The sequence below is a fragment of the Alligator mississippiensis genome, chromosome 8 (assembly GCF_030867095.1).
Source record: "Alligator mississippiensis isolate rAllMis1 chromosome 8, rAllMis1, whole genome shotgun sequence".
Lineage (NCBI taxonomy): Eukaryota > Metazoa > Chordata > Crocodylia > Alligatoridae > Alligator > Alligator mississippiensis.
Window position 1 is genome coordinate 2,181,812 of NC_081831.1, and position 26,170 is coordinate 2,207,981.

General features: G+C 61.1%; 3 protein-coding genes across 9 annotated transcripts in view; 2 read left to right on the forward strand and 1 right to left on the reverse strand.

Annotated features, from left to right (window-relative positions):
- Positions 1 to 8,661, forward strand: part of SDK2 (sidekick cell adhesion molecule 2) — a 70,847-nt gene extending 62,186 nt beyond the window's left edge. For 3 of the 4 annotated variants that reach the window (XM_059732003.1, XM_059732002.1, XM_059732004.1), the window contains 7 exons: positions 1,479 to 1,643; positions 1,827 to 1,952; positions 2,978 to 3,142; positions 3,477 to 3,617; positions 3,979 to 4,117; positions 4,876 to 5,002; positions 6,939 to 8,661. In XM_059732003.1, coding sequence (XP_059587986.1) covers positions 1,479 to 1,643; positions 1,827 to 1,952; positions 2,978 to 3,142; positions 3,477 to 3,617; positions 3,979 to 4,117; positions 4,876 to 5,002; positions 6,939 to 7,292 — 1,217 coding nt within the window. In that variant the 3' untranslated portion in view covers positions 7,293 to 8,661. The remainder of the gene's footprint in view (positions 1 to 1,478; positions 1,644 to 1,826; positions 1,953 to 2,977; positions 3,143 to 3,476; positions 3,618 to 3,978; positions 4,118 to 4,875; positions 5,003 to 6,938) is intronic. The other variant, XM_059732001.1, reaches the window with a different exon arrangement.
- RPL38 (ribosomal protein L38) overlaps positions 1 to 26,170 on the reverse strand; it is a 548,453-nt gene that overhangs the window by 216,033 nt on the left and 306,250 nt on the right. The window lies entirely within an intron of this gene.
- CDC42EP4 (CDC42 effector protein 4) lies at positions 15,885 to 26,085 on the forward strand. 3 transcript variants are annotated; one of them, XM_019494441.2, is made up of 2 exons: positions 15,885 to 15,976; positions 23,556 to 26,085. In XM_019494441.2, exon 2 carries the CDS (start codon positions 23,645 to 23,647, stop codon positions 24,635 to 24,637), a length of 993 nt encoding a protein of 330 aa, XP_019349986.1. In that variant the 5' UTR covers positions 15,885 to 15,976; positions 23,556 to 23,644; the 3' UTR covers positions 24,638 to 26,085. The 3 variants fall into 3 exon arrangements, with proteins under 3 accessions (XP_019349986.1, XP_019349987.1, XP_019349988.1); XM_019494442.2 differs by lacking the exon at positions 15,885 to 15,976 and adding an exon at positions 20,677 to 20,968; XM_019494443.2 differs by lacking the exon at positions 15,885 to 15,976 and adding an exon at positions 20,677 to 20,953.

Below are 26,170 nucleotides of genomic sequence, written 5' to 3' on the forward strand. Positions count from 1 at the left end.
TGTGGTTCTCCCCGCCCTTTTCTGCCCAAGTCTCTCCCTGCTGCCAGCATCGGGGCTGCAGGGAAGACTATTTCAGCCCCTATGGGAAGAAAAATCATCGTGGCATAGAAAGGCCCCTGCCTGCCCACCCAGCCACTGCAGAGGGATCAGGGCACAGCTGCCCGGGGCTCTGTAGCTTCCTCTCCCCCCTGCAGTCCCGCCTGCCCTGGGACCCTGGGAAAGGAGCAGAGGGCACCTGTGGGGCAGCCAGAGGGACAGTGGCATGAACAATGGCCACTCAGTGCTGGCCACGGCCACCTGTGCCTGGCAGCGGTGGTCCAGGAGAGCTGGGAGAGCAGCCAAGGCCATGGGGTGGGGGGCAAGAGCAAAGGTCTCTTGTCTCCTTTGAGCTTGCACTGCAAAGGACGCTTTGATCCTTCAAAACGGGCTCCCTGCCTGCAGCTCAGCAGGACTTGGGGTGCTGCCAGAGCAGTGTCAGGCTTTCGGGACTGTGTCCACACCCAGGGCCAGGAACCGGCTCAATAATCCATTGCAGGCTCAGAGCTGCCCGATGCTGATACCGTCTCCCTGCCCGGCCACCCAGCTAGTGCTGCCTGGGGGCGGGCAGAGGAGATGAAGCGGCATCCTTAGAAATAAGTAGGTCCAACCAAGTGAAAGTTGAGGGTTGCCTGCAGCAATCCCAGGTGGTCTCCCTTCTCAGTGCTAGCCAGCCCCAAATGAGATCAGGTGCATTCAGTCTGGTCCAGCCATAGGAACCAGGTCAACCCAAGGTATTTCTATGGCAAGTTGACCTGTGGGCTGGAGAGCCCCCGCCAGGCACCCGGTCAACCCCATGCATTCCTTTGGCAGCCTGATAAAGGATGTTTGTGCCCGAAAGCTTGCAAAGAAGCGTTTTCCCAACTATTTGAGTTGGTCTAATAAAATATATTAGATTTACCCAGAGAACCTTGTCTGCCTACGTCCTCAGATCAATGCAGCTACAACCTATACCCCAGGTCGACTCAATGCATTTCTATTGCAGGTGGACCTGTAGTTTTGAGAGCCCCAGCTGGGCACCAGTTCAACCCAATGCATTACTCTCTGGAGAGCCCCAGCTGGGCACCAGGTCAGCCCAATGCATTAGTATGGCAGGTTGACCTGTAGTTGAGAAGCCCTGCCCAGTCACCAGGTCAGTTCAATGCATTCCTGTGGCAGGTTGACCTATAAGCTGGAGAGCCCCAGCTGGGCACCAGTTCATCCCAGTGCATTACTATGGCAGGTTGACCTGTAGTCGAGAAGTCCTGGTCAGTCACCAGGTCAACCCAGTGTGTTTCTATGGCAGGTTGACTGCCATGTCAACCTGTAGTCTGGAGGTCTGCAGCCAGGCACCAAGTCAACCCCTATATTCCTGGCAAGAGCATGGGACAGAGGGGAGGGCAGAAGCATGGTGCTGGCACACGGGGGTCCCTGTCCATGACGTCCCCACATGCTCTGCCCAGCAGGCGTCAGCAAAATCGTGACGGTGGATGTGAAGGGGAGCAGCCCGCTGTGGATGAAGGTGAAGGACCTGGCAGAAGGTGTCACCTACCGGTTCCGGATCCGGGCAAAAACCTTTGCCTACGGGCCCGAGATCGAGGCCAACATCACCACGGGGCCGGGCGAAGGTATGTCAGGTCCCTGCAAGAACTGGCCTGGGGGTGCCCAGAGGCAAAGAGCTTGCCCACAGGCCCCAGTGGGTAACGAGACTGGGAAAGTCGGGGGTGGGTAGGCTGTCGGGGCTGGGTATGTGGGAATACGAAGAGAGGAAACCAGTATGAAGGGAATTTGTGTCTGCTCTGCTTCTCCAGGTGCCCCCGGGCCCCCGGGAGAGCCCTTCATCTCCCGCTACGGCTCAGCCATCACCATCCACTGGTCCAGCGGGGACCCTGGCAAGGGACCCATCACCAGATACGTCATAGAGGCCCGGCCCTCAGGTACCGCACATGCCCTCCACCTCCCTCATGTCCGGGGTTGTGACCACAGCCCAGCGAGGCCACAGAGGCATGGTGAAATCACCCCGGTGTGCAAGATGGGAAGCTGCCTTGTAGGAGGCCTCTGCTCTGTGCATTGACCCAGGTGGCTGGACGCGAGGTCCCATCTGATCAGTGCAGCCAGCAAAGGGGCCGGGGCACCAGGAGCTGGCCACGGGCTCTAGCGCGTGGCAGCGTGCTGGGTCCTGGGCACCAGCACTGGAGTTGGATGTGACCCATGCACAGAGTGAGGCAGGTGCAGGGCAATAAATCACCTGCACACATGGAGACGGCTGCTCCGCGAGGCCGCTGGCTGCCGTGTGCCCCCGGCGTGAGGGTGTGGGGGCGCAGCAGATGGCCGGGGGCTGGTTCCCCCCAGCTCCTTTGTGCTGCCTGTCTGCTGCCTGCATCCCTCCGCCGGACACGGGGACAGAGGCTGGCGTTACAATGAGGGGAGGTTCAGCTGAAGAGTCAAGCAGGACAGAGGCTGCCGGAGCCCAATGGGGGTTTGATTGCAGCCGGCGGGGGCTGAGCCAGGGAGATGAGGCCTCACCGGCCTGCTTGCCCCCACTATGATTTATGGTGGCTGGATCCAGGCAGCCCTGCCTGTGTTTGCAGCCGCACAGGCACCTGGCTTGGTTCGAGCACCCTGCTGGGAGCTATCTATGCCATGGGGGCTTGCACTCGCAGTGCCTGGGTGCGTGCCTCCATCGCTATCCCGCTGCCTGCCCGGGTGCCCAGGGCATCGGGGAGGCGATAGCACGGAGCAGCCCTGCCATTGCATGGGAGGCCTGGATGCCCCGGGCACTGGCAGGAAGGAGGGCACAGATCAAGGGCCTGGGTGCCCTGCCAAGTGGCAGCTGTGATGTTAGATGCCCTCTCCCAGCCCAAGCCGGTATGAGCCCCGGTGCCTCTGCTCAGGCGGCTCTGTCTGACCCCATGGGTCGGTCCCCTTCCCTGCCAACCCCCGTGTCCTTCCTCCCTGCCAGATGAGGGGCTGTGGGACATCCTTATCAAGGACATCCCGAAGGAGGTGACCTCCTACACCTTCAGCTTGGACATCCTGAAGCAGGGCGTCAGCTACGACTTCCGCGTCATCGCTGTGAACGACTACGGATACGGCACCCCCAGCGCGCCCTCCCCGGCCGTGTCAGGTACCCGCTTGGCCGCCGGGCTGTGGGGGCAGGACGTACGGGCCCCACCTGGCTGGGGGCACCTGCCCTCCACACCCCCTACCCCTTTGCCAGTCCGGCTTGGCTTGGCACACAGCACAGCTTTTGCAATGCCCGCTTTCCCAGTTGAAGCAGGTCCATTGCAGACTGGCCCCTGGGTAGGAGGTGGGGGGAGAAGTGATCTGGGCAGAGGGAAATCCCCACCCCAAAGCAGGACCAACTGGCTAGGTAAAGCCCTGGGGTGGGGTGGGGTGGGGTGGGGTGGGGTGGGGGATCCCAGTCTGACCTCCCTGCACGGTGCCCCTGGCTATTCCAGCTCAGAAAGCCAACCCCTTCTACGAGGAGTGGTGGTTCCTGGTGGTCATTGCCTTGGTCGGGCTCATCTTCATCCTCCTGCTGGTCTTCGTCCTCATCATCCGGGGGCAGAGCAAGAAGTACGCCAAGAAGTCGGACTCCGGTGAGTGAGCAGGACTCCTGGCCCTCTCCCCTGCCCCTCCAGAGCCCTGGCATGTGGTGGGGAGAGAGCAGGAGATGCATCCCTGGACTTCCTCGTGTTCCTTGGAGCTACCGATGAAGCAACCGGCTTCTCCCCTTACCCATTGCCAGGGGCTGGAAAGGTCACTGGGATTAAACAGTGCGGCTCTGTTTTCTTAGCCACATCCAGGGCTCAGATGGTGGGTAAATCACTGGGCTCCCTGCTCAACAAACACGCTCGCCAGGTGGGCAGCAAGGGAGGGGGCTGCCTCTGCAGCCTGTATGGGGACAGGGAAGGGTTCGTGCCAGCTGGTCCCTCCAATCCCATCCTCCCCCGGCTCCAGGCAGCAACCCCAAGTCGGCCGCGCTGAGCCACGGGGAGATGGTGAGCCTGGACGAGGGCAGCTTCCCTGCCCTGGAGCTCAACAATCGGCGTCTCTCAGTCAAGAACTCCTTCTGCAGGAAGAACGGCATCTACACCAGGTACCGGCCTGCCCTCCGGGGCCGGGAATAAGGGGGCAGCACGGCCTGAGCTGTGCGTGCTGCCCTGCACCTACGGGTCATCCCAGGGCCCTGAGTTCGAACATCGTACTGGTGCTGGGAGCGGACACGGTGCCGTCTCTACCAAAGTGCAGCTGGGGGGAACCCTTGCTGGACCCCGTTGCCTTTCTCAGCTATTTCCTGCCCCCTTCCCAAGCCACTGTCCCTTCTGTGGGGCAGGCCAAGACCCCCCCCATCTCATGCAGACGGAAAGCCAAGAGCCTCCAAGACTTGCCAGCTTCTCCTCCTCGCGTCCTCTCTTAGCATTCATGTCTCATCCCGGCAAGGTCAGGCCTGCGGAGCTGGATCCGCTCCATGCCTGGAGGAACAATGGCTTCTCTGTGCTCCAGGCTGCATGTCTGCTGGGGGGGGGCTGCCACAGGGGGTGCTTGCTCCTCACCTCAGCCCCTCCGCTTCCTCCTGGGGCAGGAGCTGAGCCCCGCACCCTGGAAGACCAGGGCAGTCAGTGCATGGGGGCATCAGCGGAGATGGGGGTGAAGCAGGTCCCAGCAAGCAAAGAGGAGGCTGTGAATCTCTAAGCCTGGGGACACGGGGTCTGGGTACAGGTGCCCTGCCAATGCTGTTACCCCCCAAGCCCATTGCACAGGCTGGGCCCCGTGTTGGGCACATGGCAAGGAGCAGGGTCAGGGCATTGCCCCATGGCCCTCTCCGTGCAGCACTGAGCATGCATCTCTCCCGAGGTCCCCGCCACGGCCCAGCCCCGGCAGCCTGCATTACTCCGATGAGGACGTCACCAAGTACAACGACCTCATCCCCGCCGAGAGCAGCAGCCTGACTGAGAAGCCCTCCGAAATCTCGGACTCTCAGGTGAGCCGGGGGCAGCTCCGGCAGCCTGGTCCCAAAGGCCCTGCTCCATGCCCTTCTCCCCGCACCCTCTGGTGCTGCCACCGTGCGCCAGGAGCTTGCTGGCAAGGCAGGGAAGATGCCGTTCCCCCACGCGGGGTGGGACCCCTTGCCAGGGGGGCAGTACCAGGCTTCAGGGGTGCAAAGCTAGCAGAGGGTGCAATGCAAAGTCTCCTTTCTCTTTCATACCTCGCCGGCTTGTGCTGCTCTGTGGACAAGAGCTGGCTCTGCAGACAGACGGGCAGGGCTTGAACACACATGCCCATGCCTTTGGGGTGGGAGATTCCCCCAGCCTGGTTGCTAATGAGAGAGCGAGGTGATTGTGATGGGCATTGGCTGGCAGCTCCTTGGGACTGGGGGAATATTCCCACCCTCCTGCCCCCAGAGGGGCTGCTTCCAGGGGAGCACATCTGTCCCAAAAGCCCATCCTGGTAAATACAGCAGCACTTGGCCAAGGTGCATAGCAGACCACACAGCAGGGGCTCAGGGGAGCGGAGAGGAGTCTCCTGCTCTTTCCAGAGAGGCCTGGGCTGGAGGAGCCTGAGAGAGGGAGGGAAGCGCAGGCTGGGATCAGGTTTAATTGGGCTGGGGGCTGCCAGAGGCTAAATGCACGCAGGGACGTGGTCCCATGGCCCAGAGCCTGGCTTCTCCCCGCCTTCTCCAGGCAGGTCACACCAGGACGCCGGGAATTCGATCCCGGCTCCCGCCTGGTGCCACAGCCTCTGCTACTGCATGCACCGCCGGCCGCAGCCCCGCTCGCTCGCTCGCCCGCCGTTGGAGCAGGGGAGCCACGGACCCGTCTCCCTGCAGATTCCCAGCCCCCTCCCCGCTCTCTCCGGCCGGCGAGTGTTTCCTTTGCCGTCGCACTGGCCGCGCGTCCAAGTGCAACTCCCCTTTCCATTATCGCTGGTGGAGTGTCTTTGAGGAGCTGTTAAGAGCTGCGAGAGCTGAAAGCTGTCACTTGATTGCTTTCCTGGCTGCGCCGCGCGGCCTCATGAATGGGGCCCTTTGTGCTGTCGGCGGAGGGGGAAGCTGAATTCAATTATGGCAGGCAGAGGGAGGACTGAAAGGAGGGCCCCGAGCCAAGCCGGCCTCCCGAGCTCTCTGTTCTCCTTCGTCCTCCTTCTTCTCTGCCCTCAAAGACAAACACTGCCCCCCCAGCTGTTCCCAGGCCCCGCGCTGAGCCCCGGGCCGCCAGCTCAGACAGAGAGGCCAGGATGCTGCGCATGGCTCGGAGCAGCCGCCCGTGTCTGAGCTGGAAAGACCACGGGCCCATCTGGTTCCAGTGGCTGCGGTGGGTGGGGAAGAAACAGCCCTTGTTCTCCCAGCCCCCAGGTCTTCTGCTTTGTTTTTAAGCCCTATTAAAGGCATTTGGAGATTTCTGCGCTGGAGCAGACCCCCGGCCCCCCTCGCCCCGCATCCTGTCTCTGCAGCTGGAGGTGCTGGAAGCACTTCCAAGCTCTCCCTGCGCCCAGCCAGTTGGGTTGTGCGATGCCTGGGGACAAGGGCACAAGGGGCATGTGTCAGAGGGGCACATGTGACAGCCCGTGCCAGGACAGGCTGGATTTGCCAGACCTGTGCACATCTCTTTGGAGACCACGAGCCTGGAAAATCTCCATGCTTTTTGGAAAGACCTTGCTTGTAAGCTTGGAGAGCTGCTTTCCCCTGCTCCCCTGCAGCAGTGAGTTCCACCAGTCCATTAAAAGCAGCCTGAAGTCTTTCCTCCTGGCTTCGGTGGCTCGATCTGCTCCCCCTCCCCATCCTCCCTGCTGCTTCGGACCCTTTCGGGCAGCAGTTTTCAAGGGGTTTCTGCACGCACCTAGTTAGCCGCGTGCTTGCACCGCTGTTTGTAGACCTGTTTCATCCCCGCCGGCAGTAACCACAGCCTCTGTCCCCGCAGGGAAGCGACAGCGAGTACGAGGTGGATCCGAACCCCCAGAAGGCCCACTCCTTCGTCAACCACTACATCAGCGACCCCACATACTACAACTCCTGGCGCCGGCAGCAGAAGGGCATCTCACGGGCGCAGGCGTACAGCTACACCGAGAGCGACTCGGGAGACCCCGACCATTGCCCCCTGTCCAACAGCAACAGCACGCAGCAGGGCAGCCTCTTCCGGCCCAAAGCCAGTAGGACTCCAACCCCACAGACGCCCGTCAACCCCCCCAGCCAGCAAAGCACCCTGTACCGCCCCCCCAGCAGCCTGGCGCCCGGCTCCAGGGCCCCCATCGCCGGATTCTCATCCTTTGTTTGATATTGCAAGAAAGAAGAAAAGCAAAAGAGGAAAAGGACAGGACGGTCGCCCCAAACCAAACCCTACTTCACACCCGTGCTCAGTGCCGGGGCCGGCGAGACCAGGGCCAGCCGTGGGGCGGAGAAGCAGCCCTCGTCCTGCTCCCGCGGCTTTGCTGCTTCGAAGGGGCGCGCGGGGCTCTTCGAAGACCTTTGCCAAAGCTTACGTGGAGGTTCGCGGGCAAGCACGGAGGGGGGAGCTCCCTGACAGCCACAGGCAAGGGGTAAAGGCAAGGAATGGGGGAGAGCGGTGTGGCGATGGCAGGCAGCTCCTCGCAGGTGGGATTGCTCATCCCTGTGCTGGAGCACTGTGGCTTTCCCCCCGCCTGTGCTTTCTGGCCAAAGCTTTGTGTGTGTGATGCCAGGGGAGCACAGCTCCAGCCCCGACGGCAACCAACGTGGCTGGCTCCGGGGACGGGCAGGACTCCGACCACCGAAAACGTGCCTGGGCATCCAGCAGCTACTGCCAACGTCTGGTCCTTGCTGCCACGGAGCCCGCCTGGATGGGGACGATGCCTAGGGGCTTACGCTGCCCCGTGGGCCAGGGCTGTGGCTGCTGGTGCCCCGTGGTGCAGAGCAAAGTCGGCTTTTCCAGGGTGGCCTCTCCACCACCTCCTCTCCTCTCCCGGGGGGGAAAGGCAATGACCGTGGACCGCAGAGATATTCCCCAGTGGTTTCTGACGTGGCTGGGGAGCGGGGCAAGCGGATCTGGGGCCCAGGACATGAGAACCACATCGATTTACTTGAATTCGGGAGTGAGCCTCCCCTGACCCGGCGATTTCCTCCCTGCTGGGAAAGCAGGGCTGTGCCACGCATGGCAGCTTATCAGCACCTTCATCCCCGCTCCCAGAAGGTGGGAGAGGGGCAAATCATGCCCCAGGTGGTGGAGGGGAGGTATCCACGCTGAGTACCTATCGCTGGCTCTGCCACGCCACAGGATCGTGCCTCTGGGTGGGGGTGATGGACTGACCGTGGCAGCCTTCATTTTCTATTCCCTTTGAGTGTGCAGGTTTGGGGAAGTGTGAGGGGCGGGGGGGTATCCGGGCCGGTGCATCGGGCGGTTGTTTCTCAGCATAGCAAAACACACGCAGTGCCTACTCGTCAGCCGGGGGCGGCCGCAGAGAACGGGGCCAGGCCGGCAGGAGGGAGCGAGAGGAGCTGGGGGCCGCACAGCCTCCCTCCCTGTCCCTTGGCGGGGGGAGTTGGGGCCGCGGCGGTGACACAGCCGCACGCGTCGCCCCCCAGCCCTGGCTTGCACATCCTCTGCATCGTTCGGTTCAGAGGGATCGAACCTGGCGCGTGGGGCCTTTCTAATAAAGAATCCAAAGCGATGGACGTGGCTCGGCATTTGATTTCCCTCCTCCCGCCCCTGCGAGGTGGTAAAGAGGGGCTTTGCAGTTATTAGCTTGATGGAGCCAGGCCTGTCCTAGATGCCCCCAATGCTGGCATTTTCATATCCAGGAGCAGATCTGGAGCCTCCCTCTCAGGTGCATGAGCTGGAGCCATGGTTTTAATGCAGGTGTGTGCATATGCATGGGAAAGTTACCCAAAAAGATGCACGTGGGGAGAATCGTCCATGAGCAAAGAGACCGTGTAGGATCCAGACCCTGCTTTGGCTCCTTTCGCAGATGAGTCTTCCTCAATGGTTTGGTTCCCAAAGGCCCAGCCCCTTGGATGGGAGTCCTGGAGGAAAAGCCTCCCCCCGCAAGCGCTTGCTCCTCCAGCACGTGCCAGCAATGAACTCACGGGCACTGGTGCTGTTGGGGGCTTTGCATGAGAGCCCGATTCAGGGAGCTCAGGGCATGGACTGAACCGTCCTGTGGGTTCAGAGTCCAAGGAAAGCACCTTGCCAGTGCCCCAGAGCCTGGGATTTCATCATTGCCATTTAATGCACCGAGGAGAGTGGCCCTAGCTGCCCCTGCATTGCAGGTCACGGGGTAATGCTCCGTGGGAGACCTTGCCCCATCTTTCCTGGGTAGTAGATCCGAGGCTGCCAGGTTGGATCTTGGAGCGTGGCTGGCGGTGAGGCCTGACTCAAGCCCCGCTCAGCTTTGCTTCCATCCTTTGCAGAGCTGCTGACAGAGACGGGACTGCAATAAGGAGGGAGGGAGGGCATGCATCTCCTGCAGGATGGCCTTTCTGTCCAAGTCTGTTCCTCCCCTCGTCACTGAAACACCCGAGCGCGGCTCTGCTCTGCGGTTCAGACCCGGCTAGGAAATCAAAGTGACGTCTTGGAGTTAATTACCTGTCAAACTCCCCTTCCAGAACCAAAGTGGATTTCAAGTTACGGGGCAGGAGGGGGGTGCAGGGAAAGCAGCCGCAAGACAGCACGTGGCTGCAGCCGAGGCGGGGAGTGCAATTAATGCCAATTGACAGGATTTCACGGAAAATTGGGCTTGTTAGACCAACAGGGCATGGGCTTTTGGATGAGCTTGCAAGTGTAGTGGATGGAAGGAGTGGTGCTGACAGAACGGATTTCAGCTTTGGTAAAGCATCAGACAGCCCCATGCAAGGTTCAGATGGGCAAAGAAAAGCCCCTTTGTGAGAAAAACCATAAATGAGCCACCAAACGACCAACTGTAAGAGTCATGAGAGGGGTCCCACGCAGCCCTGGGCTGCCCGTGATCTTTGTCGGAGGTAGGGAGGACCCTAGGAAATCCCTGCTGGGATAGTTTGGAGGGGGTGGGAGATGGAGCAGGGTGTGATGTGAGTCTCCTTGGGGTGGGGGGCAATAGCCTGAGCCCCTGACCCTGAATAGAAGCTGAGGTCGCGCCTCGCTGCTGGACCGGTGAGCGTAGGAAGAGCTTGTCCAGCCTCCAGGTGTGCTCGTGATGGGACATCGTGCCCAGCTCCGGAGGCGGTGATGCTGGAAAGGGGTCGGAGAGGAGCAGCAAGACCGGCTCGTGGCCTGAAGAGTCACAGACTAGAAGTGCGGCTCAGCCTCCAGGTGTGGATCCAAGAGAAGGTGAAGGAGAGACGGGACCACTGGATGAGCAATTATGCCGGGATAACATGCATGCAGTCCAGGGGGTTTGCTCCATCCCCTCCTAATCCACAGTGAGTGAAAGCAGAGACGAGCCAGGCCATCGTCCCCTGCCCCCATTGCCGGCGCTGCAGCAGCATCTGCTATTGCCATGGCAACACATCTGTAGCTGCTGTTCGGTTCTGCTGCTACCTTCTCCTTGTCGCCTCGTTTTCTCCTTCCCGAGCCCCGGGTGCTTGGAGAGGGCTCCTGGGCAGGCTGTGTGTTGCCTTGGTTGCTTTGCAGAGCTCTGGGGGGGTCGTGCTGCCCGGGCACCCCTGGATCCTGGTTCCCAGGGCAGCCCCAGCAAAGCTCTCCCCTCCTCATTGCCCCCCATGTCATTGCAGCACAGCTCCCCAGGTAGCAATACCTCTGTGCGAGCTCCAGTGCCCCCATACCCACGTCAAACACATGGCAGAAGGGATCCAGGGCTGGGGGCTGGATTCCCCCTCCATCCTCAAGCCTTCAGAGGCAAAGGGCAGGTGCCTGCCCTCATCCTGGTGCAGGAGGGCTGTCTCAAAAGGTAGCAACTCCAGCTTTTGAAGCAGTCTCCAGGTCCAGGGAGGGCATCCAGCAGGGCTCGGTGCAGGGTATCGCAGGGGTTATTCTTGCACTCAGCCCTGGATTCGCCTACTCCTCAAGCATGGTTTGACATCAGCTCTCAGGCGCTGGGGCTTGCAGATACGTAGGATGGCTGGTGTAGGGGTAGCAGGAGGGCAACGTGTCCCTTAGGTCATACCGGAGGGCCTGATTGTCCTTGACGCACCTCCCGTGGGCAAACTGAAGGGTTTTATCAGCATTTTGCATAGCAGAGGGAAGGGCGGGAGGAGGACAGACAATCCCTCACTCTCTTGGTGCTGGTTGTTCCCCTGGCTACACCCCTGCACGGGCGGCTGGACCTGCTGATACGCCCTGGGCATGTTATAGGAACGGCGTGTCCTTGTCGGTGACAGCAATGCATGCACTACCCCCAGGGCTGGGACTTACTGCTCAGCGCCCACCCTTACAGGACCTCTCTGTGTATGGAGAGTTGGATCAGGGGAGATGAGAGCAGGTCACTGCTGTGCCTGGCTTGTCTTGGGGCTCGGATGACTTTATTCAGGCCCTGGCAGGGGGTTGGGGGCTCGAACTGCCCTCCAGCTGTCAGGCAGCACCCGGGAAGGAGTCTGGACGGTGCTTCCAGGGGGTTGAAAAGCCCTTGAAATGGGATGGAGAGGCAAGGGCCTGAGAGATGGGGTCACCTTCCTCCCTGGGTTGCAATCCCCGCATCACCCTCACCAGGGGTGGGCACGGCGAGCCTAAAGCATCACATCCCATTACTTCAGCTGCAATCCAGCGTGATACCCAAATAGCTGATGGTGATGGAGGCACTGGTTGGACTGGGCCCTGCAGCTGCTCTGGCTCCTGCAGGCACTGGCCGATCCTTGGGCTGGGGCGTGGGTGTGTATTACACTGGGCATAAGCCTGGTGCCATGGGACCTGGCTCAGAGAGGCCATCCCGAGGCTTTTTGGTACTACCTCTCTTTGCTCCCCCAGTCTTGCAGCTGACTCTTCATCAGCACAAGCCACTGAGCTTGTGCCACTGAGCTTACCTGCATCTGCTTCTTCCCCAGAACTGATAAAGGGCACTTTGTGCCCAAAAGCTTGTCCACCATCTCCTCCACCCTGACATCTGGTCCAATTAAAGACAGCCCCAAAAAATTCCCTGTCTCTCAGACGTTTCCTGCACCATCCTGGTGACAACAACACTCCAGCCAGGTGACTTTGCAGACAGGAGCAGTTTTGTGTTGACTTGAAACCAGTGGCAAATTCTGCTGGATAGTTTGGGCCAAAAAATAACAAAATCAGGGTTTTTCTTGGGGGAAAAAAATACCCATTTCTCTAAGCAAAAGCTCTTGAGTCTCTGGTTCTGGGACTCTATTGACCCCCATTGAGTTGAAATAACCGCCCTAAGTTAAATAAAACGCTTCTTTCATTTCAGTAACGTGGAATTTTCCAGGGTTTTTTGGTTTTTGGTTTTTTTGTTCCAGGGCGAAAACAAAACATTTTCAGTTCAGGTTGACCTGAAACAATGGTTTCCTCCCTGTTTTTCAGGCAGGCCAGCCAGCTGACAAGTAGATTATTCACACAGTGTCAGTGTAAGATAAGGGGCCTGATTGTCAATGACTTTTCTCTTGCCTTTGGGGGTGGGGGTGAAGGCAGCTGAGCTCCCTGCATCCCAGGATGGCTGGAAAGGCGGGCATCTCCCCAGCACGGCAGAGAGGCACAGGGAAGATAGCTGGACTTGCTATGCCCTGCTAGGGCCAAGTCGACACCCCACAGGGCAACATCCAGTGCAGGGAGTGGGGGTGTTTGCACTCATTTAAAGGCCTTTAGGGTTAGCTCTGTACTGCAGCATTTAACTTATTATCTATTATCAGCTCTGCTGTAGCTCCAGGCCTGAGGGTCTCCCTGGAGCCGTAGGGGTCTGGTTTATCACTGGTGCCTCCAAGGAGGGCAGGGAGCAGTTTGCAAACAAATCATTTTATTTATTTGCAAGCTTTCAGGCATGCTCACCCTTCATCAGACATAGGAGGGTGTGTGTGCCCAAAAGCTTGCAAATAAATCAAATGATTTGTTTGCAAATATCTAGTCAGTTTAATAAAAGATGCCATCTATGATATCTCCTATGAAGGGTGAGCGTGCCTGAATCTACCAAAGGGTGAGTGTGCCCAAATCTTATATCTACTAAAAGATATCCCCTATGAAGGGTGAGCGTGCCTGAAAGCTGGCAAATAAATAAAATCATTGGTCTGCAAATATCTAGTTGGTCTAATAAAAGATATCACCTCTTCCATGAGTTTTGATGTCTTTTGCTTCTACAACCTGGATACCTGGCATCTCTTTTATTATTCGACCAACTAAATAGTTGGAAAAAAATGTTCACTGCAAGCTTTTGGGTACAAATACCCTTCTTCATGGCTGGTGAAATCTAGAGGGGTTATTTGGGGTATCAGATGGCAGGCAGGTTATAGTGTGCCATAAATCCAATGTCTATATTTAGTCCATGATTTCAGGTATCCAGTAGATGGAGGAAGTGAAGTTCGTAGGCTCATTTGCATGCTCCTGCACACAACAAATGCCCTTCCCGGCCCGGGGGACCGGTCCCCCAAATCCTCCCTGAGGTGTGGATGGTTTCTAAGCTGATGCATGCAGCTGTATCCGAAGTGGCATTTCCAGCTGCCTGCTGGCTTCGTCTCTGCATAATTACCAAGTCATCAAGTCACTTCCTAGAGCCAGAGAAAGCAGTGACACCCCGTCCCTCCCTCCTGCTGGAACCAGCCCTCTGCCCCTGACCAACCCTGAGGAATAAGCTCCCACATTTCCAAGAAAGAAGAAAAAAGCCAGGGAGCATCCAGTAGCCTCGGAAGGGGACAAAGTCTGAACGGGACGAGGGAAGCTTCTTGCAAGGCGTGAATAACCTGTGGAACTCCTCGCCACAGGAGACGCTTGGACCTTGGCCAGGTTCCTAGCAGGGAAGGGAGGTTTACATGGCAAACAAGGGTATCCGGAGTGGTTTTGGGTCCTACAAAGACGGGAGGAAAGCTCTATGTGGGATTAGGGTGGAGGCTTGGTGGGGGGCAGGCCGCCTCCCAGCTGTCTCCTGCAGCCTTTCTCCGGATCACCCAGTGACGCTGGCCAGTGCCTGGGCCGGATGGACGGCAGGTCTGGTCCAGGGCAAGGACACGTCATTAGCCACGTTAGTCTGAAGTCGGGAGGGCTGGGTAGATTGACAGGACGGACAAACCACCTCTGTCAGGCTGTCCTTTCAAGAGTCTCCTCTGCCACTGAAGATAACTAATTAGGCCAGGCTGGCAGGCCATTGTCTTGCAGGCTCAATTAGAGCTGAGAGGAGTGGGGGAATGGGCTGGCCCATTTTCTCTGCCCTTTCTCCAGAGCCTGGTTTAATTATTTCCTTGCTGCTGCTTTTAAATTGGCTTCTGAGAAGCAGCAAATCAGCCCAGCCACAGGCTGGGGAAGGGGTTTTGCTTCCCTCCCCCCAGCTGAAAACGCCGGCTGCAGGGAGCCGAGCTGCCAGGCTGGGGACGGAAAGATGGATCCCAGCCACGGGGTGCTGCCCGGCCTGGAGCCACAGCACAGCCTCGGTGGCTTGGGTCGCCCGGCTCTGACAGGCGGCACTTCGAGTGCATCGGGCGCGCGTTCATCGCCAGCCTCGCCTCCCATCACGCGTCTCCCCACCAGCCCAGCCCAGCCCGGGCGATTGATTTTAATTGCTCTGGACTGCGCTGTCGCACCCGAGCACGCTCTGCAGTGACAGCGTCCCCCCCCATGCGCTAGCTGGGAGCCGCGAGTGGCTTCATTTAAAATGAGCTCCCCGTGTGCACAGACATGGGCTGGAGGGGCAGTGGGGACTAACGGCTGGGCCTTGAGGAATCAGGGTGGGTCCTGGCTCTGCCACAGACTCAGCGTTTGACCTTGGGGGAGTCGCTTAAGTTTGTTCCTGCCTCAGTTTCCCCTTCTGAAAAATGGGGGTAATGGGCTAGACCCAGTTTTTGTGCACTGGAGGGGTGGAAAATGTTACCAGGGCTTCCAGATGGGGGTTGGATTTGCTGCGGGGCGCGGTGTTTCAAGGCAGCTGGAGGGAGACACCCGTATCCCACAACTTTCCGACGGCGGTGGGTACCTTGCTCTTTATACCTCCCTGGAAAAGGGCTCGGATGCTCACAACCCCAGGGCGCAGCACAAGGAGTAGAACAAAGGCAGCTCCGTGCCCCCAAAACCTGAGGCCGGCCTTGTTTGCCTGGCACTCTCTCCCCTCTCCTGCACTGCGGGGGGCACGCTCAGCCCTGGCGCCCAGCACCTGCATGAAATAAAACCTTAAAGCACTCATTTTACCCCCTGCGGCTGGCCGCTCTCCGGGTGCAAACAGAGGCCCCCAAGGGCCCTTCTGGCAGCATGCGCGGGTGAAGCAGGTGTCCAAGCAGAGCACGGGGCTGGGAGCTGGCAGCTTTTGACCTGGGGCAGACCTGGGCTTCCCACCTGCCCTGCAAGGTTGCCCTGTGCCACCCCGCTCATCCAGGTTGCACCCCAGCGCAAGTTGCTGCCTTGGGGGCACAGGATGGAGCATGCAGACAGGGAGCGGGCACCCCATTAGACAGGGGTGACACCATCCTGCACGGAGAAGCCTGGGGGTCTGGACAGGGCATCCAGTGCTCGTCTCACTGCCCACCTGGGCTCTGCTGGCCCCAGGGGTGCCAAGCCTGGCACTGCATCAGGGCCTTACATCGGATTTACACCAAAACTTTTCCCCAGCAGCAGAAGCCCATCACTCATCACCCCCACCATTTGGGGAGCCGGTGGTGGAGGGGCTGGGTGTGCCAGGCAGGGGCTGGCTGCAAACTCCTGCCACCCTCACCCCGCAGCAGCGCAGCCAGGCGTCGGAATTTTTGAATGGGGCTGCCCCCGTGACGTCAGCGCACGCCATTGGCTGCGGCGGAGGCATGACATCATCGGCCCCATAAGTGTCGGCGCGGGCGGGGCGCGGGCCGGAGCGGGCGAGGCGGCCCCGGCTGGGGCGCGGCGCGGCGCCCCGGGAACAAAGCGGCGGCGGGGGCTCCGAGCAGGTGCGTGCAATTGCGGGGGGCATTGCCCGTGCAAGTGGAGGTGCAGTTGCACTTGGGAATGCAATGGGCAGGGGATTTTTTTGGGGGGGGGGGGGCTCTGCTTGCAAGGGCACCCCCCTGCAATGCGTGCCCCCCTCCCCACACGCACTGCCCGGCTAAGGGGGCTGGGCACGGGGCAGCTTGGTGCGGTGGGGTGGGGGAGAGCAGCTGGGCCGGCTCGCAATGCAACTTAACAAAGAGGCAGAGGCGCACAAAGGACCTGCCGGGGTCCCCGGGGCCCGGGTTTGGAAAGCGGCTGCCTCAGGGGCTCGGTTTTGCTGGGGGGCGGCAGGGCTTGCTGCCTGCTGGGGTCCCCCCCCACTTTGCAACTGCTCCAGGCCTGGCAAGGCTCCTGCCATGCCTAGGGGAGCACCGGGGGTTCGGTGGGGACAGCCCCGGGCTGGGGACATCTGGGTTTGGGGGTATCAGGCTCTGTCTCCACCCTGCCCGTGCTGGGATGGCAGCCTGGAGACTCCTGGGCTGGCGCCCTGGTGTCAGCAGGACGAGCGGCATGTGACCGGCGCCGGGCTTCCCCGCACGCCGCAGGGGAAGCTGGCTGGTGGGTGCCCCCAGGGGAGCCCACCCCTTCTCCTGGCACGGCTGCGGGCGCTTTATCTTCCAGCTACGGCGCGACACCCAGGCACCCCGCGTTAGGCAGCTGGCCCTGCTGGGAAGCCCGATGGCTTGCAGGAGGGATACCAATGGGACCCATCTTCCATGGGGCCGGAGGCTGCTCTTCCAGAATAGCCCCTAGCTAGGAGGCCGCTGCATCTGCAGGCGGGAGGTGGGGACCCGTGCCCTCTGTAGCCCAGGCGCGATGTCGGGCAGCGCCTCTGAAGCATCTGTGGTGGAGCAGGGCTGAGGTGTGTCTGGCTTCAGTGCTCCGACCCCTTCTCTTCTGCGTGCCTTGTACCCCCTGCTTCTGGGGGTGTTTGACACAGCTGCCGGGGATGAATTTGGCAGCATCCCTGCTTTGTGCTGGCATCTTCATGATGCATTACTGGGTAGAGTGGTGCTGAGTCAGGGGCCTGTGTCCGGAGCTGTGCCAGGGGCCTGGTCCGGTTGACTCTGGAGTCAGGGTGTTCCCACCTTACCTAATGGATTAGTGTCTTTCCAAGGGAATGGAGCGAGTGCATTGACCTTCACGGGGGAAGATGCACGAGCTGGGGCTCTGCCAGGCTCCAGAGAGCTGGGGCATTCAGCCCAGCCTGGTGTGGGGCCATGTCTGCCCGCGCCGTGTGAGTGGGGCGGCAGGAGCCCAGGTTGCCAGCGCTTCCTGCCTGTCCTGTGCCACGCGGCAGATGGCTTTGCAAGGGAGCCCGGTACCCTTGCCCCTGCTCTAGCAGTGGGGGAAGCCGGGCGCAGGGGAGCAAGTGACTTGCCTGGGGTCGCCAGGATGGGAGCTGTTTGGTCACAGACCCCGCTTGGATGCTGCATCCTGGTGTCTGGGGCTGCAGCTGAGGGCCAGGGAGTTGGTCTTGTAGCTTCCCTTAGGACGCCTCTCCGGAGCGGCTAGCGGGACCTGAGGCTTGTGCCCCTGGCTCGCAGAGGGTGTATTGCCCCGGGTCCTGGCTCCTCGCAGCCGTGCTGCCACAGGGGAAGGTGCGCTCTGTGAACGTGGGGGCAGCAGGAGCCCAGGCCTGGAACGGGTTGAGGCCTGTAGCACCCTCCTGATAGCAGGTTATTGTGTCTGGGCCGCGCTGCCAGGAGCCTCTGTGCTTTGTGCTGACCGGTGCATTCCAGCCCCTTTGTTCCCCGCGTTGCCTGGGCACACGCAGGGACTGAGGTCACCCGCCGTGAATCGCCCACGAGCGGCCCAGAGCCTCCTGGCAGGTGCATGCCTGGGCGGGCAGCGAGCTGGCAGGAGTCCGGCTGTCGACGTCTCGCTTGCCCGTGGCTAAAAGATTCCCTGACCAGGCTGGGTCAGGGGTCTGGGCAGCCCCAGCTCCTGGCAGCATGGGTTATTTGGCAGGGAAGCGCCAGAGCCCAGTATGGGATAACCTTTCCCCAGGAAATCTCTCCTTTGAACCCCTGCTCGGAGCCTGAGGCAGGAAGATTTACAGCTCTGATCTCAGCCCTGGGCTATGTTGTCTGTGTTCGTGGCCGTGGCTGCATGCCCCGGTCTCGGCAGAGCTCTCTGCTGGGGCAGGAGTTGTGCTGAGCACTTGGCCCTGGAGGTCTCCTGTGGCGGGGAGTGCCACCGGCCGTGCATGGGGAAGATGAGCCTGGCAACCTCCATGCTCCGGGGAAGGGACCTGGCTTTCCCTGACTGCTGCCGCGGCGGCTGTGGAAAGCCTTGTTGGCGCATTTGGAGCGGCTGCTTGGCTTCCTGCAACGTCTGCGCCCCCAGGGAAGGGGGAAATGTGGTCTCCTTTGCTTGAGGAGGTTTCTCTTGCTCCTGCCCTGATGGCAGAGAGCTAGGTCTCTGCCCACCAGCCGGCGAGGCTTGTGCTGTCCTGCTGTTATCTGTGGGTTTGCAGTGATGCTGGGACTTTGCCGGATGGGGAGGGTGGATGCCCCCCTGCCATCTGAACCTGAATGCACAAGAAAGCTGGGGAGAGAGAGACCAGGCCGGTATTGCAGCCTCCTGCATTACAGCCCCAGGTAAAGGCACCCTGTGCCAAGGTAAGAAGGGAGGTTGCTAGTGCATCGCGTTAGCCCCCCAGTGAGGTCAGTAGGCTGCTCTTCCCGGGTCTGACAGCCCATGGGGACAAGGGGTCTCTGATCTGCCATGAGCTTGCTTGGCTCTCATATGTCCAGGCCTCAGTTTCCCCTCCTGTAAAGCATTGCGGGGGGGGGGGTGCAGATGGCTGGCTCTGCAGCACCCTGAGCACACAGCAGTTCCCGTGCCCAAGCAGGGATTGAATCACTGTGCAGACGTGTGGAGTCGTTGCTCTGCTCCTTGGGCAGCTTGTTGTGCCCGGTGCCCTCGTGGCTTGCAGGCAGGCCGGCATGCAGGAGAGGGTCCCTGGCCCAGGGACCAGCAACCCGGGGGGCAAAGTGTGCAGGGGGAAGGGAGGGAGTGGAACAAATGGATCGGCTGATTGCATCTCGGGAGCCGGCCCAGCCTCGGTCCAGAGTTCGGCGCCTGCTCCAGGGGCTGGGCCGTGCGCTCGGCTCTCCCGGCTGCCAGCTGCCTGATGAATTTTTTAAAATCTCGGGTTACGAGAGGCAGCTCTTAAGCCTCCCTGGCCTGCCTCTCTGCCCTGCTAAAAGCAGCGGCGTGCATGTCACAGGATCAGTCTCTGCTCTCTCCGAGTGAGAGCAGAGACAGGGGCTATTTTGTTCCCCCGGCCCCTCCGGGCAGAGGCCGGCTTGGCTTTCTGCTCCAGCAAACTATCATGGGACAGGAGAGTTTTGGTTTCTTGGGTTTTTGTTGTGTTTGGGTGTTTTTGTTTTTTTTTTTTTTTCTTTTTAAACCCCAAACAAACCCGAGTTGAAGCTGCTGCTTCTCACCCCAAAAATCCCTTTAGGGTTTCCCCCCTCCCAGGCTGCTGTCCGCAGCAAGTAGCAGCTCGCCTGGGCTGAGCAGTCGCAGGAGGGGAAAGAAATGCAGGAGCTGGTGGTGGGGGGAGCAGGCACAGAGACCTCGCCCCTCTCCTGGCGTCGGAGAGGAGCTTTCCTGGAGACGTTTTTGGCTGGCGAAGCCCTTCCATGCCAGCCGTAGCACTCGGTCCCCTGCGGCCTCTCGGCCAGGGATTTCCAAGGATCTGGGATGCTGGAAGCCAACTTGCTTTCCTCTTTGGGCGCCGGGGCCAGGTCCCCAGCTGGGCTCAATCACCGGCGTGCCACTGACTTCCTCCTCGGCTTTTGTAGGAAACAGAAGGCCGAGAGAGAGGCCTGGACAGCTTTTTGCTTCTCTGGGCAGTGGGAAAGTGCCACGCGGGCCATCTCCCTGCCTGAGAACCTGGCACTGGAAGCGATGAGACGCTGGCGAGCCCGTTGTCCGTGTCGGGGAGATGCAGGGAGCGGGGAAAGAATGGAAGGAGCCTTGGCTTTGCGTCCGTGTCCTTATCACTGTCACCCGTGCGGGGTGGGACTGGCTAGCCCTGGTGCTGCAGGGGGGCATTCACCCCTGCTCGGGGCTAGGGCAGGTGAAAGGTGCCCTGCTCCTGCCCACGCATCTAACCTTGCTGTCTGGAAACAAGGAGTCCGGGGTACGAACCTTGCCCTTGAGCACTCGGGGGGGGGGGGCGGGTGCTGCAGGCCCCCATCCATGGCTTTTAAAGTCTAGACCCAACGCCTTCAGTTTGGAGGGCTGGGGAGCAACGTGTTCAAGTCTCCCCTGCCACCGACTTCCCAGAGGCCCTTGGGTGCATCACATAGCCCCTCTGTGCCTGTTTCCTGACATGTAGGAGGGGGCTAATAGCACTGGATCGAGACTGAGAGGTGATGGCTGTGGCGGGGCAGGGCAGGGCAGTGCCTGGGGTGGGTGGATGGATCGCTTGCAGCTGGTGGGAAGTTCCTTGGAGCTGGTTAGTTTTTGGTTTGTTTTTTTTTTTTGTTGTTTTTTTTCCCCCCACCCCGTGTCCTTCTGAAGGACACCAAGGGCAGGTGGGAAGCCCCAGCCCTGCTGACGCACCTGGCTGGGATCGTGTCTGGGAGGCGGCAGCTGGAACAGCCCTGCCTTGTGGGCTGCCGGCTTTGTTGAGGTGGGATCGATTGCAAAGCAGGAAGTCTGGGCCGCTCCCACCGCCCTGCTCCCCGGAGGCAGGTCCGGGGCCAAGCGCTCGGGGAGTGGAAACAAGGCGCTGCCCTGTCGAGCTGCAGGGTAGAGCACGGCAGGGCTGGGGAGGAAAAACAGCAAGCAACCAGGACTTTGCACCCTCAAGGAAAGGGTGCTGGAGGCTGGTCCGTGTGATCGGCTGGACGTGCCAGGGGGAGGCTTGGATCCATCCGTGTGTCAGCAGCACCCCTAATCGGGGTGCCCTCCTAGACGTGAGTGCTGCGGAGGTGAGGTCTTGATGCTGGGTCCCTGGGCCTGGAGAAGAGGCTGGCACTACCTCCATCTCCAAAGACGTCAGGGGTCTGTTGTGCCTGGAGGGGCTCCTCTTGGTCCTGCAGCCTTCCCTGGGGAGAAGTGGGGACTGGGAGTCTGGCCCCGGCGGTGCTTGGTGCCTGCTGGGGAGGCTGTCCTGGGCTTTGGGGGCATGCTCTGGGCTCGGGGCAGGGCCACAGCACAGGACATGGCTGTCCTGGACAGCTAGCAGGGAGCCAGGGGTCTGCGGTTGATGCGCTGGAGGCCGAGCGGTGCAAGGAGCTGCAAAACCACACAGCAAGACAGGCCTGCTCTGGCCAGCTGAAGCCCTTCAGCCCCCGCCAAGCTGCTGTGTTCCTGCAAGCTGGGCTGGGCTGGACTGGACCCAGCAGCCTGGAGGCAGGAGACTCTGTGTCTGCAATCCAGGAAGGACCAGCCTACTGCTGAGTTCAGGATGTCCCGTTCCCCCAGGGCCCGGTGGGTGGGCACCACAGGCACAGAAGGATGGAGGAGATTAGTCCCCAGAGGTGTCTGGGGAAGCTGGAGACCAGCAGCTGCTAGGGATGGAGCATGTACACGATCTCCAAGGGCCTGGGTGGAATCCGGCTCGGGGTCCAGGAGCCGGGGCTCTCTCCCTGGGAAGGGGCTGTCGTCCTCTTGCACCACAAACAACCCCCACCCTTTGCCCCAGCATCTTCCCCAGCTCCTTGCAGCTCAGGGCTGACCTGCTCAGGAAAGATTGGGGGGCAGGGGCTGCACCCCGGGCACAGCATGGCATGGGCAGTGCAGGGAGCCCAGCTTCCCCCGGTGCCTAAGGACAGGGATGAAAACCACCCCGTTCAAAAGCAGGGGTGCCTGAGCAATGCTGCCTCGTGGGACCGGCTCAGGCTTGTCCTTGTCTCTGCACCTGTGCCCCCTTCCAGCTCCTGCCGAGGCAGCAGCTCTGGCCACAGCTGTACACCGAGGTGCCCCTGCCCTGCCAGCTGCCAGAGCTCTCGCTGGGGAGACGGGCGGCTCCTGCAGACACAGCTGTTCTGCCTGCCCGTTTCTCATCATGCAGGGGCTGCAATGCCATCGCTTCCAGGGATGCAAACAGCAGTGGGGGGGGCATGTCCCTGCCAGCTGGAGGGGCAGAGCGGGGCCTGAGGTTGCAGGTCAGTCCTGCCCGAGGTGGCGGCTCAGCCCCTTTGCAAGTGGCCTGGCCTCTACCCCGAGCGTCCAGGGATCGATGGCTTCCAAGTCTCCTGAATAAAGAGCGGGCACCTGCCCTGCTGACCCCTGCCTGGAAATGCTATAGGGCCAGCGTGGCCTGTGGACGTGGCTTGGGAACAGCGGTTGTAGCTCGTCCGTGTCCGAGGTGGTGGCAGGGCCCTTCTTGCCAGTCGGGTCTCTGCCCGCCTGTTGCCCCCGGGCTCGTTCCCTCCTGTCGGAGGCAACCGGGACGTTCTCCGTGGCTCGCGGTGCCTCGGTGCCGTGCCCCGCTCCCCAAATGCGCGCTTCCTGCCATCTGTTTCCAATTTCTCCTGGCATCTGCTCCTCACTGCTTTCTGCAATGGATAAAAATCCCAAGCATTTTCCCCAGGGGGCTTCATGGGGTTTGGATGCGGCCCCTGCGCCTTGCCTCGCTGGTGGGGGAGAGCGGTCCCATTCTTGCACAGACCTGCACTGCAAACTCCTGCCGGCATCCCCCTCTCCGGCTGGCCCGTCCTTTGCCAGGACGGGCCTGGGATGGTCCCAGATCTGCCTCTTAACCAGCAGCCTCGAGTTGCTGAGAGCTGGGACCCCCATTGCTGGGGAGCGCAGTGCAACCCCGGCCTCCCATTGGGATCCCCAGTGCCTGCCAGCACCTGACAGCCTGGTTGTCTGCGGGGAGCGCGGTGTCTCCTCCACGTCCCGCCGACAATGCGCTATTGTTCAGGGCAGGAAGCGAGGGAGAAACCTGCCTCCCAGGGAAGCCAGGCAAGGGCACCTGAAGGATCTTGGTAGGCAGGATCCAGCCCCGTAGCTGGGCTCAGCCGCGCTGCACAACCCCTGGGGACGGGGGCTGTATCTCCCTGCACAGCTGTGCACGGATAGCAATAGACTTCCCCACTCCCAATGCAAGGCAGAGAGGTCCCTACGGGGCCGGCACATCCCCTCCGCTGCTGCATCGGCGCGTCCCCCTGCTCCATGGAGCTGAGCCCCCAATTCTGCAGGGCAGGGGGTATGTGGTGGCAGCCGGAGCTGAGCCTGGGTCCCAGAGCTCTGGGGCAGAATCGTGTCCCAGCTCGGGGCCTCTCGATGCTGGGTGGATGGGGCAGGAGCGCGTGTCTGGGAGCGAGTGCATTCGAGGTTTCCCAGCCGTCCCCCTGGGACGCGGCAGGAAGCCGGCGGCCGGACGCCCCTGGGCAGCCTCCGTCTGCAAAGTGGAGGCTGTTATGTGTGGGGGTCTTCCAGGAGGGAGGGCAGAGCGGGGCTGGAGCCACCCCCTCCGGGGTCCCAGCCCTGCCTCCGTGCTGGTTTCGATGCCCTGGGTGGATTGGGGCGTCCTAACCACGTTCCTCTGCTCCCTCCACGCTCCAGGTGCAGCCCAAATCCCGGTGCCCGATTGCAAGGGGGTCCCAGGCGGAGAGCTCGGCGTGGCACGGCACCCGCCACCCCCCACCGGGAAGATGCCCATCCTGAAGCAGCTCGTGTCGAACTCGGCCCACTCCAAGCGCCGCTCGCGTGCGGACCTGACGGCCGAGATGATCAGCGCACCGCTGGGTGACTTCCGCCACACCATGCACGTCGGCAGGGCCGGGGACGCCTTCGGCGACACCTCCTTCCTCAACAGCAAGGCCGGGGAGCCCGAGCCCCCCGAGGAGCCGGGCGCCTCCAAGCCAGGCCTGCTGTCCCGCCGCTTCCGCAGCAGCAAGCGGTCGCAGTCGGTGACGCGCACGGACCGGCGGGACATGCTGGGCTCGCTGCGGGACTCGGCGCTGTTCGTGAAGAACGCCGTGTCCCTGCCGCAGCTCAACGAGAAGGAGGCCGACAAGAGCGCCGGGAAGCTGCCCAAAAGCCTCTCATCCAGCCCGGTCAAGAAGCCCCTCGAGGAGAAGCCCCCGGAGGAGAAGCAGCATCCCAACGGGGCAGCCGCCCGGCCCCAGAGCCCTGGCCTGGACGAGCGGGACTTCGGCGACATCACCGAGCTGCCGGTCGTGGTGTCCAAGAACAGCACGGGCATGAAGCACGCCGAGTCCATCCTGTCCTTCCACATCGACCTGGGGCCCTCCATGCTGGGCGACGTCCTGAGCATCATGGACAAGGATCCGTGGGAGCAGGAGGAAGACTCCGGCGCCGAGGATCCCCCCTGGGGCACGGGCTCCCCCCAGGCCCTCCGGCTCGGCCAGGAAGGGAAAGCCCTGCCAGATTCCCCGCTGATGGCACCGGCCCGCCAGCACGAGAGCAGGGCCGCGGCTTGCAGCCCCGGTTCGTCTCGCAGCCACGTCAGCAGGGACAGCAGCTCGGTTTCCAGCTGTGCTTCGGGGGCGCTGGAAGAAGGCAGCCCGATCCCCGGCGCCCGCAGCCCGCGGGTCCCCGAGGGTGCCCGGGCTGGGCCCCCGAAACAGCCCGACAGAGAGCTGTCGTTCATGGATGAGGAGGAGGACGAGATCCGCGTGTGAAGCAGGCGGCTGGCTCGGGGTAGGACGGGGCGGGCTTGAGTGTGCGCCCTCTCGAACCCAAGAAGGGATAACCTAAAACAGACCGTGTAGGAACAAGCCGCAGTGGGAAAGACTCGACTCCTCCAGCCCTCTTTCCTTCCCGCCGTCTCCTCTCCCACATGCCCCTGCTCCCCACGGACATGCTGGACCTGGCGGCCAGGAGGAGGGGACGGAGCTGCTCCCGAGGCTGCCGGGGGCAAGGAAAGACGGAGGATCATCTCCGAGTGCCTCGTTCTGCTGAGCCGTTCGTCCCCAGGAGCCGTGAGTGTCCTCTCGCCTCTCTGGAGAAGACTGCTATTCTCCCCCAAGAAGCGACCTCTGGCACGTCCATCCAGGGGTGAAGACTTTTTTTTCTTTTCCTCCTTTTTTCTTTTAAATTTGGACTTTCATATGAACCAGATCTACTGCCCACGTAAAGCAATAGCGTCGAATGACCAGGACCAAGCTGTAACGTTCCAGGCCCCATTAGTCTTATGTGGGTATAATTTCCCCCTCTCTGTTTTTATTGATCTCTGGTTTGTATTTGTCATGTTCTTTTTTCCCCCTTTTATAACCGGGGAGGAGATTTGCAGATGGCACAGACTGGGCATGGGAAGCTGTGGGGGCATGTAGGAGTGTCAAAAACCCCAGGACCTGAGGGCTCATTTGGCCAGCACCCCAGGACCCCTCACCACTTGCAGCAGGGGATGGGGCTGGGGTCTCCGACTCTTTAGCATTGCTTGTGGCTGTCGGGGTCCCGGCACATCTCGCCCTGTGGCTACATGGGCAGGTCTGAGAAGGGAACCCCGGTAGCTTGGGTGAAGAGGTGCACCCAGATGGCTGGTTTCTTGCTGCCCCCAACACCTCTGCAGCAATCAAACCCACCCATCCCCGGTCCCTTTATGCCTCGGGCTGTGCCTGCTCCCTGCATTCGCGGAGGCGGCTGCGCTGTACGGGGCCGGACCCGGCAGGAAGGGAGGCAGGGATGAGGATGGGGTGGGAGGGAATAAGGGCTCTGGCTCTTTTTTTTTTTTAAAGCACAAGGGGATGAGTGTGTCTTGCAAGCAACGGGAGCCTGGCATGCAGGGGTGCAGGGCACTAGCTGGGTCTGGGACTCGACGTGCCCTGCTCCACCCTCCATGGGCAAAGCCCAGCCCTTCTGCCACGTGGCTGTGACCTTGGCACCCAGACCAGGAAGGTGAGCACCTGCTCCTGCCCCGGCCCCAGGGCAGCAACGAACACTAACGAGCCTTTCTATTTAATTGCTGTTCCTTTCTCAAACACTATGCTGGATCCTTGCCTCCGTGCCCCCTGCTTCAAGGGCTAAGGCAGGCACTGGTGGGCAGGAGAAGGGGCCCGTGCCCAGGGACTTCCTTGTTTGTTTTTTACCATGTACGTTGAACGGAAAGAATAAAACTCAGCGGTAGTGACGGTGGTGCTCCGAGTTCCTGCTGGCGGTGGGAAGGGAAGACTGCTCCTCCTCTCCATAGGGCTCAGCTGCCTCTGCTCAACGCC